General features: G+C 31.4%; 1 protein-coding gene and 1 long non-coding RNA gene across 2 annotated transcripts; one reads left to right on the top strand and one right to left on the bottom strand.

The window, feature by feature from the left end:
- Positions 1-323: 323 nt before the first annotated feature.
- LOC132732891 (bifunctional heparan sulfate N-deacetylase/N-sulfotransferase-like) lies at positions 324-19,402 on the bottom strand (the record flags this gene model as incomplete). The annotated part of the gene is made up of 10 exons (XM_060719424.1): positions 18,190-19,402; positions 17,791-17,917; positions 10,107-10,219; positions 9,334-9,519; positions 8,857-8,985; positions 8,444-8,626; positions 6,465-6,561; positions 2,140-2,263; positions 1,340-1,511; positions 324-497 (listed from the first exon to the last, which is right to left on the bottom strand). Coding segments are annotated over exons 1-10 (2,346 nt in total), but the record flags the coding sequence as incomplete, so codon positions are not given.
- LOC132732902 (uncharacterized) lies at positions 15,248-16,800 on the top strand. The gene is made up of 3 exons (XR_009626108.1): positions 15,248-15,612; positions 16,151-16,210; positions 16,557-16,800. It is a non-coding gene; the product is annotated as an uncharacterized LOC132732902 (long non-coding RNA).
- Positions 19,403-19,472: the final 70 nt, after the last annotated feature.

Here is a 19,472-nt window from a genome sequence, read left to right as displayed (position 1 = left end):
TTTTGTCTTTGTTTTGTTTTTGTTAATTAAAATTACTAGTACCGGTAAGTATGAAAAATTACAAAGGGCAATAACTCTTAAAATAATGTCTTAGAAATTTAGACAAGTTAGACAAATGTTCTTCAAAATTGTTTTTCACATCTTATCTGCCATGATGAGTCATAAACTTGTTAAATTTTGTGCCAAATTATTGTTGGAAAAGGGAAAATAATGAACAAGGAAATAGTTTCAATTCATTCTCACTCTTTAAATGAACTGTAGCAAATTCAAAGCAGGGACAATCAATTATGTTTACTGAACAAAGTTAGTGATAAAAATAATACCTGTCTTGAAGAATAATAATCCAGCCAGTTCTCTAGGTGGTACTCGTAAACTCCTGGGTTCAGGCAACGATTTCTCAATGCTTTGACTTGTCTAGGTGCAGTATCCAGGGCAGTGATTATCTCGTAGAATGTGTAGTTAAGGGCAACAGGATCTTGATGTGCTCTCATATGCTGTAAATATGGTAATAAATATATGTTTGTAACATTGGAAAAAGATGATGTAAATATTGTAAAAATGCTGTATACTGTGGTAAAAATATGCTACAAAGTGCAAAAAAAAATGTATGAGGCATGAGAAAATAATGAATAGTTTCTATGGTTGTATAAACCTTATAATGAAACAGAAATATACATGTATCATATATTGATGAAACAGAAAAACCTCCGTGTACGGTGATTCAAGCAATTTGTTTTCAAAGCAAGATGTCAATTCGACCTTCATCATACATCCTTTGTGATTACACAAAAAATGCTTGTAAGCAAACAAAATCTATTTATAATTTTATCATGCTTCACATTATCCCCCTATCAAACAGATAGGGCTGTCCAGAGCATTATTACATGACATATACGCAACATAAAAAAAGGAAAGCTTACAAGTCATACAGTATTACATATGATGTCAATAAACCAAATGATGTCAGGAAAATTACATCTATGCTCAATGTAGTTTAACATATTTTTTATCCATTTTTTGTTATATTACATGTAGAATGGAAATAGATATCAATTAATCTTGCATTGTAGTATAATATGTGCACCATTTGTTGTTCAAATGCTTTGTAATTAATTACCCTGACCTTTGTAATTAATCACCCTGACCTTTGTAATTCATCACCCAGACCTACATGTTGTATCTGTCTTTGTGAATATATTAATGTGTATTTGAATTCAAGACTGTGCACTTTCCTAAAACAACACACTCAAATTAATTCTATTTCCTCAACAAAACGCAAAATTAAATGTTTCAGGCTTTTTTTCTATCTATTTTCTATCTATTTCTATTTTTTTTACCTGTACCAAGAATATGCTCGTTTGGCTGGGCTTATCAGTATACAGATTAACCTAGCATTTGGAAGTAATGCATGTGCTCTCTTCGGAACAATGGAATTATCAAAATATCCAGCACTCTTTTCAAACAACATCTCTGTACTGGCGTTATTAGGTCTTGGAAAATAGTCCAAATACCTAAAAATATAGTTCCTTTAATTAATATGTTTTACTGATATACTAAAAAATCTAATGTACCATTACAAACTGAGAACGCTTGTTACAACACAATGTAATGTGATGTCACCTCAAATTACAGTTTCAAAACTGTTAATCAGAGTTAAGCATTGGCATAGTAATTACTAATAAATAACTGTATTACTGCATAAAGTCGGATCATAAATCAAAATTCTAGTTGATAAAAATGAAGTGAGGAGTTCAAATGCACTATATATCAAAAACAATTAGCAGGTCTTGATATTAAAAATAAAGTACAAAAAAAAACTATACAAATTATAAAATGCCCATCAGGACAACCTATTTCTGTTTGCCCTCTTTTCAAACTCATGTAAAATGTGAAAGTAGCATATGAAAACAATGCTCTTCATTGTACAAATACAGCTTGGCAAAAGTTCAAAATGTATCTTTAATCTTTAACCTGCTTTTTAATACCAGTATACAGTTAGGCCAGCCTTCACATCTAGGCAGTCCTATCATGCTCTTTGGCAATAATTTTTGTATTATGTTTATGAAAACCCTTAAAATTGAAAAAGATACACAAATTCAGCCAGTAAAGGGTCAATGAAACATGAAAGATAAGACTTACCAGTCTATACCATTGAAATAGTTATTTCCACTAAAGAATTGTAACTCTTCAAAAGAGTCTTTACTATTATAGTTACTCCTCACCAGAGGGTGCATGGACAAGAATGTATAAAGAGCTGTGGTACCTAGAAGAAAACACATATCAATTGTATACATTTCCGACAAATCCTAAAATATGTATTTACACAAAATTTTATTAAAACAGTATTGTAATGATCTCATTAAAACTTTATCAATGTCAACCAGTATTAGGTTTTTAATTAAGGATGATTTCTGTGGTGAATTTTAAGCTTGTACACTCTTTAACAAACATTTTGCAAAATCAAACCAACAGCAAACACAGGGATTTTATTCAAATTAAAATCTACCTAAAGTTATTGCCAATCTGTTCATTTCTGAAAGAGTAAGACTTATTTGTACACCATCAACCAAAAAGGGTGTTGTCTACCCATTGTTTGAAAAGAGTGCTTTTTTCTCAATGTTTTACATAAACTCTTCTCTTTAGTTTGAACATAACAATCTTTGAATTGAATTTAAGTATACTAGTTCAAATCAAAGAAACGAAAATATTTTTAAATTTTAGATAACTAACAGTATACTGGTGCCTCATATTTCCGTAGTACCCATAATTCCAAGGTATTTGGCATAAACAGTCTTAAGTGCCTCCTAAACCTCGTGTACCTGCCAGTAGTTTTACTTTTACATTTTTATTGTATTTAAATCGACATGTTACATACATGTATACAACTGAGAAAATTCATTATTTTATTCAGATTAGGAGCAAAAATAATTATTTCACCATTTTAATTTTAGTTTCATACCTTTTAATCAGTTGTCTTTGTTAAGCAACCATTGAGATATTTGATAAATGCTATAGAGAAAAAATCCACTTTCAGACGAGGCTAGGTATAAATGTACTAAAATATAAAGATTACTCTTGGTTTTGCCTTTGAATCTGTTAAATTGTAATTGCCTTGGAAATATGAGAACACGACTTTACTCCTTAGGCAACAGATAGGTGTTAATTGCCAAGTTGTGTACAAAATTGCTTACATGCAAACATTAAATGAAATAAACTATGATGTACAGTTGAGTTCACACTAAACTTCCCACCCTTGTGCACATCTAGTGCACTAGAGCTGAACTAGAAGTGCACACCGTGTGCACTTCTAGTGCACTAGACCATATGACCAGGCTGGCCAGGAAGGTGACACCTAAATGGTTTATTGGATGATTGTATATCAAGTGACAGGGGGTATCTGTTGTTAAACTGCTGTAAGAAAATAAAACTTTGGGAATATAATTATGGCCTATTCATGAATATAAATAAGTAAATTTTAACATTTTAGGTGCTTTAAATTAAAAAAAGAAATTTATTTATTGTAATCATATTTTTATTAACCAGTATTTAACTGTAGACCTAAGTGTAAAATAATACCCCTTAAAATCAAATTTGTAGAATTAATAAGGTTAAATTTAAATATGCTCGGTAATGGATAATTGCGTAAGTGTTTTTAAAGCTATTTTTAATGGCCATAACGATTTCAATTTGTCTAATGTACAAATAAGAAAATAAATGTGATAATTCTGGCCCAATTAATTTAGTTTGTAACAACATAAACTTTTTTTTTCATAAGCTCAAACAAATCAAGGAAAGGTTTATATTTAAGCTAAAATATTATTTCTATAATATATAACTTAGAGACAATTCCTCATGTTCAATATTGAAATACATTGATTTTAAAACAATCAATATACTGTGATAATTTAGTATTCAACTGTGTAATGCTTGCATATAAATGATTAAAATATTATCCATAAAATAAATAAATTTGATAACTTTATTCATGATTTCAATATTAAAAATTTAATGTATAAAGGGGATACTTTTATTGAAGAGGAAAATCTCAAGTCATGCTGTGTATTGGTATTTTCTGAGAGGGACTGTTTTCATTATACCAATCTCCTGCTGATAAGAGGGCCTCAGGGTAAACAACAAAGTACAGTCAATTTTGCAGATTATAAGTATGCATTGAAATTCCCTGGTTTTCTCAAAATGCATGTTAGACATAAGCCTGGGATTCATCAGGCGTTGGCACTCAGGCTAGTTAGTCACATAGATAAATGACCATAATTTTTATATAATCAAATATACAAAAAGAATCACAATGGCATAAATGCATATTAGATATTATTGTCTCTAAAGCGGAATTTTCTATATTTATCCACAATTCTTGCCACTCTGCATAATAATGAATAACTTAAGAGGCAATTCCTCATGTTCAAGATTGAAAGAGAATATTAATTCATTGATTTTAAAACAATCCTTATACTGTGATATTATGTTTTCCAACCATGAAATGCCTGCATACTTTTTAAAGATATAAATAATTAAAATTTTTCAAAGAAATCATGGAGCTAAATATAAGTTTATATATCTGTGCATGAAATAAATAAAATTGATAACTTTATTTAAGATTTCTATATTAAAAATTTAATGTATAAAAGGAATGCTTTTATACAAGAGGACAGTCTCAAGTCATGCTGTGTATTGTATTGGTATTTATACTAGTCCCCTGCTGATAAGAGGGCCTCAGGGTAAATAACAAAATTGCAGATGTATGCAATATTTACATGTATTTAAAATTTCCTGTTTTTTTTTCTCCAAAATACATGTAAGACATTTAAGATAAATGACTATAATTTTTGTATAATCAAATGTAAAAACAATAATAATGGCATAAACGCATGTTAGATATTATTGTCATTATTGTCTTTGAAGTGGAATTTTCTAATCTTATAATAAAAACTGGTTTAAAATCAATATCAGTGTTAACTTATAATTCTGGAAAGACCTCATATCAATATTTATCCACATTTCTTGCAATTTTGCATTAAAATCATCTTTTAGTTTCTGAACTGGGAAATGTTAATTTTTTCTATCATAGATTTGACAAATTTACCTTGTCAGTTTTAATTAACACATTTAAAAAATAATATATTTTAAAGAATTTTTTTAAATACATGATTATAAAACTTTTGCAACTTCCTTTTCACTTTAATGCAGATCTGTTGTTTTTTTTTAATAAAATACTAATACATTGTACCATACATGAGCAGAAAACAGTTACAGAAGATTGAAGTGTCAAAAGTCATGCTGTGTATTGGTGTTTTAATATAGTACCCTGCTGATAAGAGCGCCCCTAAGGGTAAATAACAAAAGGTAGATGATAAATATAAGAGTAGACAATGTAAATTCTGTATTCTCTGGATGTTGGTGCAAATAAATTTCATTACAAGTAGAACAAAAAAGAAAACTGAAATATTTTTGTATTTTATAATAAACTCATAAAAATAATCATATTGCATAATTATGTTACAATGCATGAAAAAAAAAAGAAAAAAGATTGGTGTCGTCTCAAAAAATGGAATTGAAAGATTTTCTAATCTTTTTGTTAATATCCACATGGAGCTAAATATAAGATATATTTGTGATATCCATGTCAGTTAAAGTATACTAGTGTCCAACAGGTACATATCAACATATCATGCAATACATACTTAATCCACAAAATATCAATACTTAATATACCACCATTAAATATATAAATATTTATTTGTAAAATAACATATATCATTTCTATAAATCTTAGGAAAATCTCAGTTTGAGAAGGTAAGAGAGATTATAAATGAGATAAAATTGATAAATTGGTATAATTTGCCCCCCCCCCCCCAAAAAAAAAAAAAAAAACAAAAAACAAAAAAACTTGATTGCATTTCAGTGTTTCATATTTCATTACCAGATTATAATAAAATATTTAATGCCAATTAATTTTGTTTATTTATGCACTTATCAACATTAAAGTTATAATTATTTATATTTACTTATTTTAACAATTAAATTAATGACTTTGAAAAATTATTGTTCTAATATTTTACGCCATATTTTACAAAATCCAATATTCACAACTTAAAATTTATTATGAAAAACTATTATACATATATCAATATTTATCTATCTTTTTGTAAAAGTCATTGAAATAAAAGGTAACTGCTTTATACATATAATAGGTCTGGTGCACTACAAAGTGCACTAATGAAGTGCACTAGTAGTGCACTACTAGTGCACTTTGAAGTGCACTAGTAGTGCACATCTAGTGCACTCCAAGTGCACTTTGTGTAACCTTTAGTGTGAACTCAACTGTAATCGACATGTCTTTGCTACAATATTTAAAGTATTTTCTGAATTTTATTATTCTAACTTTTGTTGTCTGAGTTAAGTACCACGGAAATATGAGGCACCAGTTCAATAGGTTTGAAATTTACCAGTTTTCTGTGGTCCTATGACCAGTAATTTAGGGAACTTATCACATGTTTTGTTTGGGGACCAAATCTCCAGATGTTTATCATGATCACATGGATTCTGAAACAAAAAAATTATATATTTTTTAATAATCGATGAATAGCATGTGGACTGGACAGAATGCTTATGAAAACTTTCATCTGCCTTTTCACTAAAAAGTATGCTTTATCAACAATTAGAGAATAAGCAGTTGTAACAATGGTCCTGTGTTAACAGTATAGAAGGCAAGCAAGCACTCATACCTTGCACTATGACCAGACTTATTCTGTTTATGACTTATTTCAGTATTTTTATACTGTCAATGAATTTAACAAATAAATGTAGAATATTTTTATTCTGTTTTATTGAAACAGATGGCTTTCAATGATGGGAAATCTAAATATAACAAGAGCTGTCGGTAGGACAGCAACGCTCGACTATTCTTGTGCTTGATAGTAAAAAAAATGCTTGATACAGTTACCTCCTCCTGTTTACAGGTTGGGGTCATGATGGTGAACAAGTGTGCAAAGTTTCAAAGCCATATGTCAATGGACTTTGAAAATATTTGAACTATTACAAAAACTTTAACGTAAATTCTAAGTTGAAAAAGGGGCATAATTCTGTCAAAATGCTTGATAGAGTTACCTCCTACTGTTTACAGATTGGGGTCATGATGTTGAACAAGTGTGCAAAGTTTCAAAGCCATATGTCAACGGACTTTGAAAATATTTGAACTATTACAAAAACTTTAACGTAAATTCTAAGTCGAAAAAGGGGCATAGTTCTGTCAAAATGCTTGATAGAGTTACCTCCTCCTGTCTACAGGTTGGGGTCATGATGGTAAACAAGTGTGCAAAGTTTCAAAGCCATATGTCAATTGACTTTGAAAATATTTGAACTATTACAAAAACTTTAACGTAAATTCTAAGTCGAAAAAGGGGCATAATTCTGTCAAAATGCTTGATAGAGTTACCTCCTCCTGTCTACAGATTGGGGTCATGATGGTGAACAAGTGTGCAAAGTTTCAAAGCCATATGTCTATGGACTTTGAAAATATTTGAACTATTACAAAAACTTTAACGTAAATTCTAAGTCGAAAAAGGGGCATAATTCTGTCAAAATGCTTGATAGAGTTACCTTCTCCTGTCTACAGGTTGGGGTCATGATGGTGAACAAGTGTGCAAAGTTTCAAAGCCATATGTCTATGGACTTTGAAAATATTTGAACTATTACAAAAACTTTAACGTAAATTCTAAGTCGAAAAAGGGGCATAATTCTGTCAAAATGCTTGATAGTTACCTCCTCCTGTCTACAGGTTGGGGTCATGATGGTGAACAAGTGTGCAAAGTTTCAAAGCCATATGTCAATGGACTTTGAAAATATTTGAACTATTACAAAAACTTTAACGTAAATTCTAAGTCGAAAAAGGGGCATAATTCTGTCAAAATGCTTGATAGAGTTACCTTCTCCTGTCTACAGGTTGGGGTCATGATGGTGAACAAGTGTGCAAAGTTTCAAAGCCATATGTCAATGGACTTTGAAAATATTTGAACTATTACAAAAACTTTAACGTAAATTCTAAGTCGAAAAAGGGGCATAATTCTGTCAAAATGCTTGATAGAGTTACCTTCTCCTGTCTACAGGTTGGGGTCATGATGGTGAACAAGTGTGCAAAGTTTCAAAGCCATATGTCAATGGACTTTGAAAATATTTGAACTATTACAAAAACTTTAACATAAGTGGTTACGCCGACGCCGACGCTCGGGTGACTGCAATAGCTCTACTTATTCTTATCGAATAGTCGAGCTAAAAATTAATGTGCACAATCCTATATGATTAAATGAAGTTTGAACATTACAAAATTGTGTAAAAATAGAAAAAAAAAAACCCCCAACAATAAACAGCAATAGTTCCACTGACATATAGCTGTAACACAAAAAAATATCAAACAAATCAAACCCACCTTCCACACAGGGTCTTGCTCCTCAGGAAACATGTCAAAATATTTTATAGCATGATCCATGGGAGACTTCTGTATCAGCTTAAGGTTAGTCCAACACTGTACAAACTTTATAACACTCTCAAAAGTGTACAGTGCCAAGCGATCATTGCCATAATTAGACAAGTGTGTCATAAATATATTCAGCTGAAACAAGAAAATGAGGAGATTTAAATCATTTGAAAATAAATTACTGAGAGTTACAAAATGAAAGACACATAATGCATCATTTTAGGCAGAAGTGGGCATATGGGTATAAAAAAAGAGTGGGTGAAAAAGGTGTTAAAAGGCGTGTACATCTGGTAATGGGTTAAGGTAATCAGATTTCTTTACTTCTCTCTAGCAGTTAACTGAAACAAAAGAACAATAATACATACTGGATTGTACAGGAAGGCCTTGAAGAGTTCTCCCCCATAGATACTCTTCTCCAGTCTGGCTGGACCACCTGGGTATGAGTTAAGAAATATGGTATGTGTGAACAGTCCACAAGTCTGCCTGGGTAATACCTGAAATCAAATAATCAACTAAAATTAAAATTCTGATCAGTTTTAACATTTGTTATTCTGTAATTATGACTTTTTTTTTACTCAAAGTATTGATTTGTATAAAAAATGTCTCTATCTATATTTTTAGGTAAATACATAATGTAGATGTAAGCACAACAATTTTTTTCAAACAGATGATCATGCCCTACAATATTAACTCTTCTTAAAGGATGTTAAGTGAGCCAGTGTCATCAACCCAAGTCAAGGACTATTTCCCCATCTTAATATATATGGTTCTCCGTACATTGAAAATATCCTTCAATAATTAATGTTATATTTTCAGGTGCAGACCTCCAGATCTTAGCTTACCATTATTCCACTATGTACAAATCCTCTCCTACCCCAGCTAGGGTGTAGTTTAGGGTATTCTTCAGTACTGGTGACCCTTATATCCCAAACTGACTTCCACGAGTTATACAAAGATTCATGAACTGGGAACACCCCTGAATGATGTGGGGCTACTGCATACTGATGAACCACTGGTATCTTATAGTCCTGTAAAAAAAAATTAATTATCAAATTAAAAGAAAATTCATTATAAAAAATTACTTGGAAAAAATAATTACATGTACATTGTAATTCAATTTTTGAAGATCCATACCTAGAAAAAGGCACATGTAAACTTTTAGAGAAGAGGAGAAGTTAAAAGTGTTTTCCCATACAAGTCTATGCAAACAAAGTGAAAACCAGGGTCAGGTGCCAATTTTCACCAAAAAATTGTAATTTAAGGTGATGCTACATGCCAAATATCTAAGCTCTTGCCAAAAATGATTTCTGAAGATTTACTTTTTTATCTGTATCTATCTTTTATGAAACAGACTGGAAACATAGTTTTTGTACATGTAGATGGTCACCTATGAATCAATCCTGTGAAGTTTGGTTAAACTCTACCAGTGGATAAGTAGGAGATGTTGTATAAATAAATTGTGGGACAACAACACATAAAAGACATGGGGCATCATGCTTTCATAACAGATTACACATGTACCTCTGAACTCAAGTTAAATACAACAATTAAGATATTGGAGCCTGTATGTACATTATTTCAATTAAGGTAAAACTTTTAACAGATTACAACATACCTTTGCAAACTGGTAATTAAGGGCCATATTTTTAAGAAGTTCATCTTCTGTGAATTTATGAGGCTGCTCATGTCTCCACATATGAGGGAACCAGTTAAAATGATTCCTATATTCTAGAAGATAGAAAAGAATTTTTATACTTTTAAAAATAAGACAAAAGATAAATAATAAATTGCAAATAATATTAAATACAAATTTCAAGGTACTAATGCTTGAAAAGAAACCCAACAGAAGCAAGGTGTTCACTAGCCATGAAATCCTGAGGGTCATTTTGACTAAGTTTTACTGACTACAAGGTCAAATCCAAATGATTTTAACAAAATTTGACCCTCCAGTTAAAATCCTGAGGGTCAAATCAGGCCTTTTTAGAAATTTGAAGGGTCAAAGAGTCATTTCAAAGGTCAAACAGACACTCTGAAAAGTGATATAAAAATTAAAAGGTGAAAATATTACGATTGGTTTACTTGTGTAATTGAGGCCATGAAAAATAATTCCATCATGATATAAAACAAAATTTTAGAAAAGTAGGTTTATGTCTATTATAAAACACAGATGCCTTGACAGTCTCTTATTATGTCTATGGATGGACATTTGGACAGCTTGCCAGCAGGGTAGATATACAATGGCAACTACTTCCTTAAATTGTGGGGAGCATACAATTTCATTTAAGTAAATGTTCAACACATTCTTGATGTTAAGTGAAACATAAAATTTGACAAACATTACTTATTAAACATTGTTAAAGGGACTACACTGAGGGTTTTTGACATGGCTGCACTGGAAATAATTTCTACGACATTAAATGATTAATGTTCCATTTGATGTAGTTAAAATAGTGCAAAATTTCAAACCATTTACTCACTTCATTACTCCATTTTTCAAGAATAATTATTTAGGTTTTATTACATGCTTTTCGGTGGTTTATAGAAATATATCAGTGATGTAAAACTGGTAATTTCACTGTTTTGAATTTAAGCCCCTTACGTTGTTTCAGTGAAATACCAGCTTGCACAGAACTGGGTATCAACATAACGTATTAGCACCCTAATGCATTACCTCCGCTTTGAAGAGTATTCAAATAGGCTAGAATTACTGTTAACTACATTGAAAATGAGGGCCATGGGTTCAATCCCCAGAAGGGTCAACTTTTTTTTCTTTCTTTTTTTCTTTTTACATTATTTATGTATCTCTCATGTCCCATATGGAAAGAAAAAAGTGTTTAATTTTGAATTTTTAATTTATATAGGTATTTATTGGCTAAATTATGCTTAATCTAGTAATAAATATGGTACCTGATATTTTAAAAGTGTAATATAATCAAAACTAGACGGTAAAAGTACTTCATATTTAACAAGATCAACTAATATACTTTTCTAAAAATTTAGGGAAACTTTGAAAACAGGCACTCATTTGGGTAAATTTTAAGAATTTTTTTAATTAGGCTCCCTAAGTACAAAAATGGTCAGACATGTGGTAAAAATGGGTGGGGTAGGGTAACATTTTTGTACAGATTTCATAAATTTTAAGTAGAAACCATAATTTTGCTTATGTGGATTGTTAGCTGAATGGTAGTACTATTTGTTTCTTACCAAAAATTCATGGGATAACATTTTTCATTAGAATGTTATTGCAGATTATGTAAAGGTTCCTCATTTCTAAAAAAAGGGCCCTCATAACATCCTAGCTTGAGTTCAGAAAAGTGGCCATAACTTGATTTCCGTACGGTAAACTTTGTTAAAATTTTGCATACAGGTGTACTTTAAGGTATACATCTGACCTATGATGTCAATTCTTTAGTTCCTGATAGTGCCCATTAGGGTCCTAATACCTTAATGACGTGACGCCGTAAATGACGTCACGTTGTATTATTATTTGGCGCACTTTTCATTCAGTATTAGGTTTAATGTCTTTTAAAACATTTCTTTGCATATAATAAAAATAAAATTTGTTTGGTTTAGTGTAAGATCGAAGTATATTTCACCTTGTGAACACCAAAAGTTCATATTTCACTCGTGGCGAATACCTTTTGGTGCTCACTCGGTGAAATATATTCCGATCTTACACTGAACTAAACAAATATCCTCTATGTAAATATGGCCCAAATTGAGGCAAAGTATAACACAAAAATACAACTTTCAATTTATTTCTGAGTATATTTCTTAACGATTTTTTGCATATTGTTCAAGTGCCTCAGCTGATCTATAATATCAGAAATTCAAATTTAATGCTTTTAGGTTTTTTGACCTCAGTGGAGTTCCTTTATGGCTTTATAGCACCGAAATGGAAATGCAATTTATATTGTAACGTCTTGTCAGAAATTCTTGCTTATTTATTACTATCACACAGCCTATGCCCTTCCTTCCACTGCCAGTCGACACTTTAAACACTTAAATGCAGTTGCCTGGTTAGAAACCGACTTGAAATTTACTTGCTTTACTAAGTGTGTATAACAGGAAGTTACGGAAATTATTCTGCTTGAATTTATTTTTTTCCCTGAAACCAGTTATCAACTGATGGTCATAATGAAGAATTATTTGCTTTGCTACCAATTCAGACACCCCCAAGACCATAAATATGTTGCCCCAACACTATTTGAGCCGCACCATGACAAAATCAACATAATGTGTTTGCGGCCAGCCTGGATCCAGACCAGCTTGAGCATCCGCACAGTCTGATCAGGATCCATGCTGTTCACTTACCACCCCTATACTACGTAGAGAAACTGATAGAGAACAGCATGGATCCTGATCAGACTGCAAGGATGCGCAGGCTGGTCTGGATCCATGCTGGTCGCAAACGCACTTTGTTAATTTTGTCGTGACGCAGCTCATTTTTAGATATGCCTCATCCCATCAGGCTTCTCCTGTATAGTGAGTCAGTAAGTATAATTATATTAAATAAGCAATTACAAATTCACCAGCACACGTATACGTAATTATGTAAAATTTGACAAAAGTAAAATAAGTAAACAACAAACAATGAAATCACATATGAAAAATTTCACTGAAATTTTTAGATAGATATTGTATAATGAAATAAATAGCCTTTAAAAATTATTTTTCAAAACTTAAAAATAAAAAAAAAAATTAAACTTTAAAATTGTTTTGATTAGATAAACTCACTCCTGAGAAGTTTTAAAAAAATTAAATCTATGTAACAAACTTATACATGAATGTGAACCATCATTACCCGTCCCTAGATTTGCCACTACTTGCCAGCTATTTCCACTGAAAAGGGTGGCATTAAGTGTAAAAAGGGTGAAATTAACTGGAAAATGACAAAATTCCACTCTTTTTCCACTGTTGTGGCAAAATTACCACCAAACGCCACTATCCTTTGGTGGCATTTAGGTGGCATTGAGTGGAAATTTGAACATAGAATTTTTTCATGGTGGCAAAAAGGTGGAAATTGGTGAAAAATGAAACTTAGTTTATTTTGAAGGTGGAAAATGAGTGGCTTTTAGTGGAAAAGTGAAACTCTAACTGTTTTCTGGGTGGCAAATTAGTGGAAAAAAACTTAGAAAATTTTGTGAATAACTTTTAGTCGAAAAGGGAAAGGGAAAACTGAGAAATGATTGTGCATTGCAGGGTTTAAAAGATTTATTTAAGTTAAAGTTCCAAACTGAAATAAATCTGTTTCTAGGTTTTATCAAAGCATCAAGTGAACTTTTTATCAAAAATAGAATAAATTAAAGTTGAACAGTTTGAAACTCGTATTTCTTAAAAATCTTTTATATGCAATACTAGAATGCCATGAACACAATTCTGATACAAAATCACTGCCCATAATGGTATGATAATTCCAGCTGTAAAGTAGCAGGAAAAGACACTGAAATTGGACGTAAAATCACTTTTCCAGGCGTAAAACACACATAATTAATTAAGAGCAAGAAAAATTAGAAAAGTATGGGGTTACTTTATTTTCCATTTTTTCTTTCTTTTTTTCAGTACTTTTCTTTAGGGATGTAAAGTTTGACTTAAAGTCAAAAATGCCTATGTTCCATTCTATGCTTGTAAAATAAAATTACGGCTGTAAAAGTGTACTTAGCTTTTTTAGTTGCAATCTGTACATTAAATAGTTGAAATGTTCTTCAATGACCAGAAAATGCATTTTTCTGCATAAAGTTTGTTGTTAAAATCTGCTATGATATTTAATGTCAATCTTGAATAAAGTTTGACTTTGGTCTTTTCTTCTAATTAAGATTGGTCTCTTTAATATTATTTTAAACTGATATCTGGTGAGTTAACTTACACTTTTCATGTAATGCTTACACTAATTAAAGTGAAAAATGCAAAGGGCAATAACTCCAAAAGTATGCAAAGGAGTTATGGTTCTTAAACACACATGACAGCACATGACTCACAAAGATCTATATCTGTGAAGTTTCAAATTAATATCTCCAATACTTTTTAAGCTTGTAACTTTTAATTCAGAACAAAAATTAAGCATGGAGAAGTACAAAATGGCAATAAACCCCAAATCATGCAATAAAGAGTTATGGTTCCTAGGCCTTGTACTTCTCATCAATGAGATTTAGTTATATGTGGAGTTTAAAATTATTGTATCAAACATTTTTTGTACTATGCTTTGCAGATTAAAACTTACAAAGGGCAATAACTCCATAACTTTGCAGGAGAGAGTTATGTATTATAAGAAGAAAAAAAACATGAATCAAACTTGTTAAAAATAATATTTAAATGCTATTTAATAAATATACATAAAAATAGGTCAGCCTTCAAGATAATGAAGCACTGTGCTTGCTTATTATACATACACAATATAGTATGCCTTTCAGAGGCTTTAAATCTATTGTAAAAATAATTGTGTGAAAAGTAAATGGCTAATAATTCCTGATAATTTCTTATAATCAGGATAAGTAAAAATTTAATACTAGCTAGTAAATACTGCATCCTCTAAGATTTAACAACAAGGCATACAACACAGATCTGATAAAACTACTGCCCTCTTATCTAGTAATCTCTGCATGGGGGTTAATAGTTTACTCAAGCTGACCAGACTGTTCCATTTGATTATTTTGGGAGAGGCAACATTATACATGTTATATGTAGAATCTGTGTTAAAATAGCATGCTAAATTATCTTTCAAAAACTTATTTCTACTCAATCTATTTCGGTATTAGACATAGTTTATACATTCAAATGAATGTAAAAATAAAATGATGGGTGCTATGGTTTTTGAATAATCCCTCACAGTTTAAAATTATAATGGAACTTTCCAGTTGTACGGTTGTAAAGTTTGAATTCAAAGGAATTGAGGTCAGTTAAAGCTTGCAAACACAAAGGAAATGATTGGTATTGTAGCAATTCTGGAGATATTATTTTGTTAAAAATGTATGGGTGCATATTTTTGATTTCTCAAAGAATACATTAAAAGTCTTATTAGTGTGGCAAATAGAAATGAGAAGTTTTAACTGAAGTGTGAATGTGTAGATTATAACATTAGACAAGAAGATAAACAGCAGAATCATTCCAAGTCAAAGTTTCAGGTAAGCAACTTTTACATATAACAATTATTATTATTTTTGCAGAAACTATTAAGTTTTTTAACAGTAAAAATATGAAGTGGTATTGTATAAAATTATGTTTTAAATTTGTTATGTTTGTAACTTGACTAAAAAAAGAAAGCTGAATTTACATATAAAGAATGTAGGAATGCAAAGAATGTAGGAAGAGCTTCATGACATTTCATAAATACAGTATGTTTGTGAAAATAATTATAGAAATTTATCAGTAAGTACAATATCATTAATATGTACAATTTATCATCAATCAAACTATAGATAACCAGGTACCTATTACTACAACTTTCATGCTAAATGTATAAACATATTTCCTTGTGTGTCACATGTGAAGCAGATCAACAGTAACTGTTTTAATAGTAAGCTTCATTCCTTCATTGTTGTAATTCAGCTTTCATAGTGCAGTAGATATATAATCATAACTAGACAGTCTAGAGTAACAAGCTGTTAGGAGAATGACAGTTCATAACAGAAACAGCATTAAATAAGAATTATTCTTTTGCAGACACAAAGCAATGAGGAGCAGCCTGGAGCAACACACTTGTTCTTCAGTGGCTTTACAAAGGTATCTTGTTAATTTAAAGTTATTTTAGAATTGATAGGAAAGAAGTGTCACAGTACCCAATAAGACACTTTTCAGTTCTTCATAAATATAGCTATTATGCACTATTTACAAACCTACTTTTATTCAAACTCTTTATGACACTTTAATTTGCATTTACATTTAGTTTTACAAATTTTAGAGTTTTTGTACACCTAAGTTTGAAAATTTTGTCAAATATTTAACCTGCACTGATGTTGACATGTTGTATTTCTTAATTTCTTTCTTATTTTAAAATTTTGGAGTTGTATACATATACCATGTTTCATTTTCTGTCTCTACTTATTGGATATTGATAATTATATTTTAGGACCAAGTGATGGCAGAACTGAGGCACTATGCCTCACATGAGAAAGGTACAACAAGGCTCTTCAGAATGCTATTCAATATAGGGGAGATTAAAGGCGGCTCATTGTTTGGTATGAGAAAATGGAACAGAGAGTCTGACGCCAGACCTGCTTGTGCAGACAAGGCAAAACTTAAGTTCTTGAAAGGTAACTAATGAACTGAATGAAAATATCATTTTTGATTCTGCGTATTTTTTCTGCCTTGGAGTATTAATAAATAAGAAAAGTTTGATTCTTCCATGTCTGCAATGCTGTTTTGTTAAGGTTTTAATCATATCTATGCACTTGAATATAGAAATATCCAATAGTCATGTTAAAAAATTAATGTAAGCTAATGTTTTTAATTATTGTATTAATTATTTATAATATTTTTTGTTTTAGATTGTGCGCTAGAAAAGTGGCTGACAACCCAAAGGACTGAAATCCATAGGGTGATTCTGCAGCTCCTCAAACCATCTAGGAATAACAAGATAAACTGAAGAAAATAATTGGACTAATGTTTTGCTACTTTTTGAGATAATAATTTTATATGGAGACATAAAAAATGATTATTTGCAAAATTTGTTTGTTTCTCTTTTTGGGTACAGGGTGACTTTTAATCAGTTTCCAGCTATTTTCCACCAACAAGGTGGAAACTTTCTGAAAGGGTGAAAATAGGTGGCATTTAGTGGAAACTGAATTTGCCACTTTGTGGTGGAAAAATGGTGGAAAAGTGTCTAAATATTCCACCAACTTTCTATCATAATGGTGGCAAAATGTGGAAATAAGTGGCATTTGGTGGAAAATGAGTTTGCCACTCAATGGTGGCATAATGGTGGAAATTCGTCTAAATACTCCACCATCTTTCCACCATGATGGTGGCAATTAGTGGAAACAAGTGGCATGTAGTGGAAAATGAGTTTGCCACCCTAAGGTGGCATAATGGTGAAAGTTTGTCTAAATACTCCACCAACTTTCCACTCATTGGTGGCATTAAGTGTAAAAAAGGTGGAATTAACTGGAAAATTATATACCATCAGTCCTGCTCAAATTTTTCACCATTTTCATGATTTGGGTGGCGTTTTGGTGGCATTTTGGTGGCATTATTGGTGGAAAATTGTCTAAATACTCCACCATTGAAAAGGGTGGCATTTAAGTGGCAAATCTAGAGACGGGTAAGTGGTATACTTAGCTAATTTCCGGACATTAAGTACTTACTGAGAAGTGTTTCATCACCAATATTTTCTTCCTCTGTACCATGTTGATAATACCAGCCAGAGAATCCTAGCATGAACCGGAAACCATCCACTTCTTGTTTAAGCCTTTCCTGGGCCTCGTACAATGCCTGTCAAAACATTAAAAATTTTTGCTTTCATTTCGTGAATAAGTATCAAATTCAAACATATAAAAACCTATTGTCAAGCTATAAAATGACATGCGAATGCCTTTTATTGACATTTATGTATTTATTACAAGTACATGTAAAAAAGGATAAGAAATGTCAAAATTTCAATCTTACACAATTATTAATGTATCTACTCCTGGAAAAATCAATTTATGCTGATGTTGCTTTAGCTAGAAGAAATTATGAAATCTTGAGATCTATTCTGTACTCACCACCACATCATGGGCTTTCATCCTTGTTCCCTTAGCTCCAACAAAAATATCATCAATATCAATCTGTATAAGGCGCTCTAGTCCAAGACTCAACTTCCCATGGGACAAGAAAGAAATACTATCCAGCAGTAGTAAAGAATGCAACCAGAACGAAAAATTGTGACCGAAGAATACTCGTCTAATTCCATCATTTTTCCCTGTATCAAGAATAGCTGGAAATACTGTTTTATTTTTGATAACAGTTAGAGGATCATAATCATCGTACAGGGATGCTGTCTGTGTAGCGAACGCTAATGGTTCAAATGTTGAATGATTCGGATAAAACACTGCCCAGTCCTCTTCTGGAAATGTTTCTTTTATTACCTCCCCTGGTTTCGTTATTCTCCACACATCAGAAGCTGTATTTAAAGAATAATCTTTTAAAGCTATATTGTATTGCACTGAAAATGAAAAATCCTGCACATTCTCCATTAGAACCTCCAATTCGCCTCTAGGTTTCATAAAGAATATCACACCCACATTATATTCTTGGCAGTATTTGTCAATCAATTGTCGATTCCACGAGTCCAATGACAAATACAGTGCCATTGTCTCAAATACAATCACACCAAATCTACCTTTACCCATATGAATTAAGGTTGGTAAATTTTTCTCATCGTCAACGATTTTATACGGGAATCTTGAGAATTCCATAGAAGCTGCAATATTTTTGGCATTCCTCGAGAATGGAGAATCCACCATTATAAGCACCTTTCGTCCGATTCTGAGGTTTCCCTGAGTATCATGATTGTTTGGACCTCTTTCATGTTTGGGTTTGTTCATTAAATTACATGTTGTAATAGGTGTGGGTGGTGAGGAGTACTGACGTCTCTTTGATTCTGTTGTCCAGTGACCATGGCGATAACTCATGAATAATAACGATATTAATATCAATAAGGTTATTATAAAAATGACTCTAGTAAGAGAACATCTTCTCTGACAAAGAAGCCGATGACACCACTTCCACAACTGGTCCAATGGAAATAGATGCTTGAGATACATGATTTTACTCCTTCCGCCCTCAAATCTTTTATGAAAATATAAACCTACTGTAGTTATCTGTAACCGCTACCATCTCATTCATTTGTGAAACACTTTGCTTTATAACTCACATACATGTTTCTCAATCACATTCTCTATACTAACCTTTACAAGTAACTATTTGTGGAGGAAATTATCTGAAATGTACAAATTACATTCTATGGTATATATACATAATTAGCAATTACTAAATTAAATGCTAA

This window comes from Ruditapes philippinarum, unplaced genomic scaffold (assembly GCF_026571515.1).
Source record: "Ruditapes philippinarum isolate M1 unplaced genomic scaffold, ASM2657151v2 ctg16516_1_1_1_1, whole genome shotgun sequence".
NCBI classification, from domain to species: Eukaryota; Metazoa; Mollusca; class Bivalvia; order Venerida; family Veneridae; genus Ruditapes; species Ruditapes philippinarum.
Note: the sequence above shows the minus strand (reverse complement) of the source record. Positions and strands in the feature narration are given on the sequence as shown.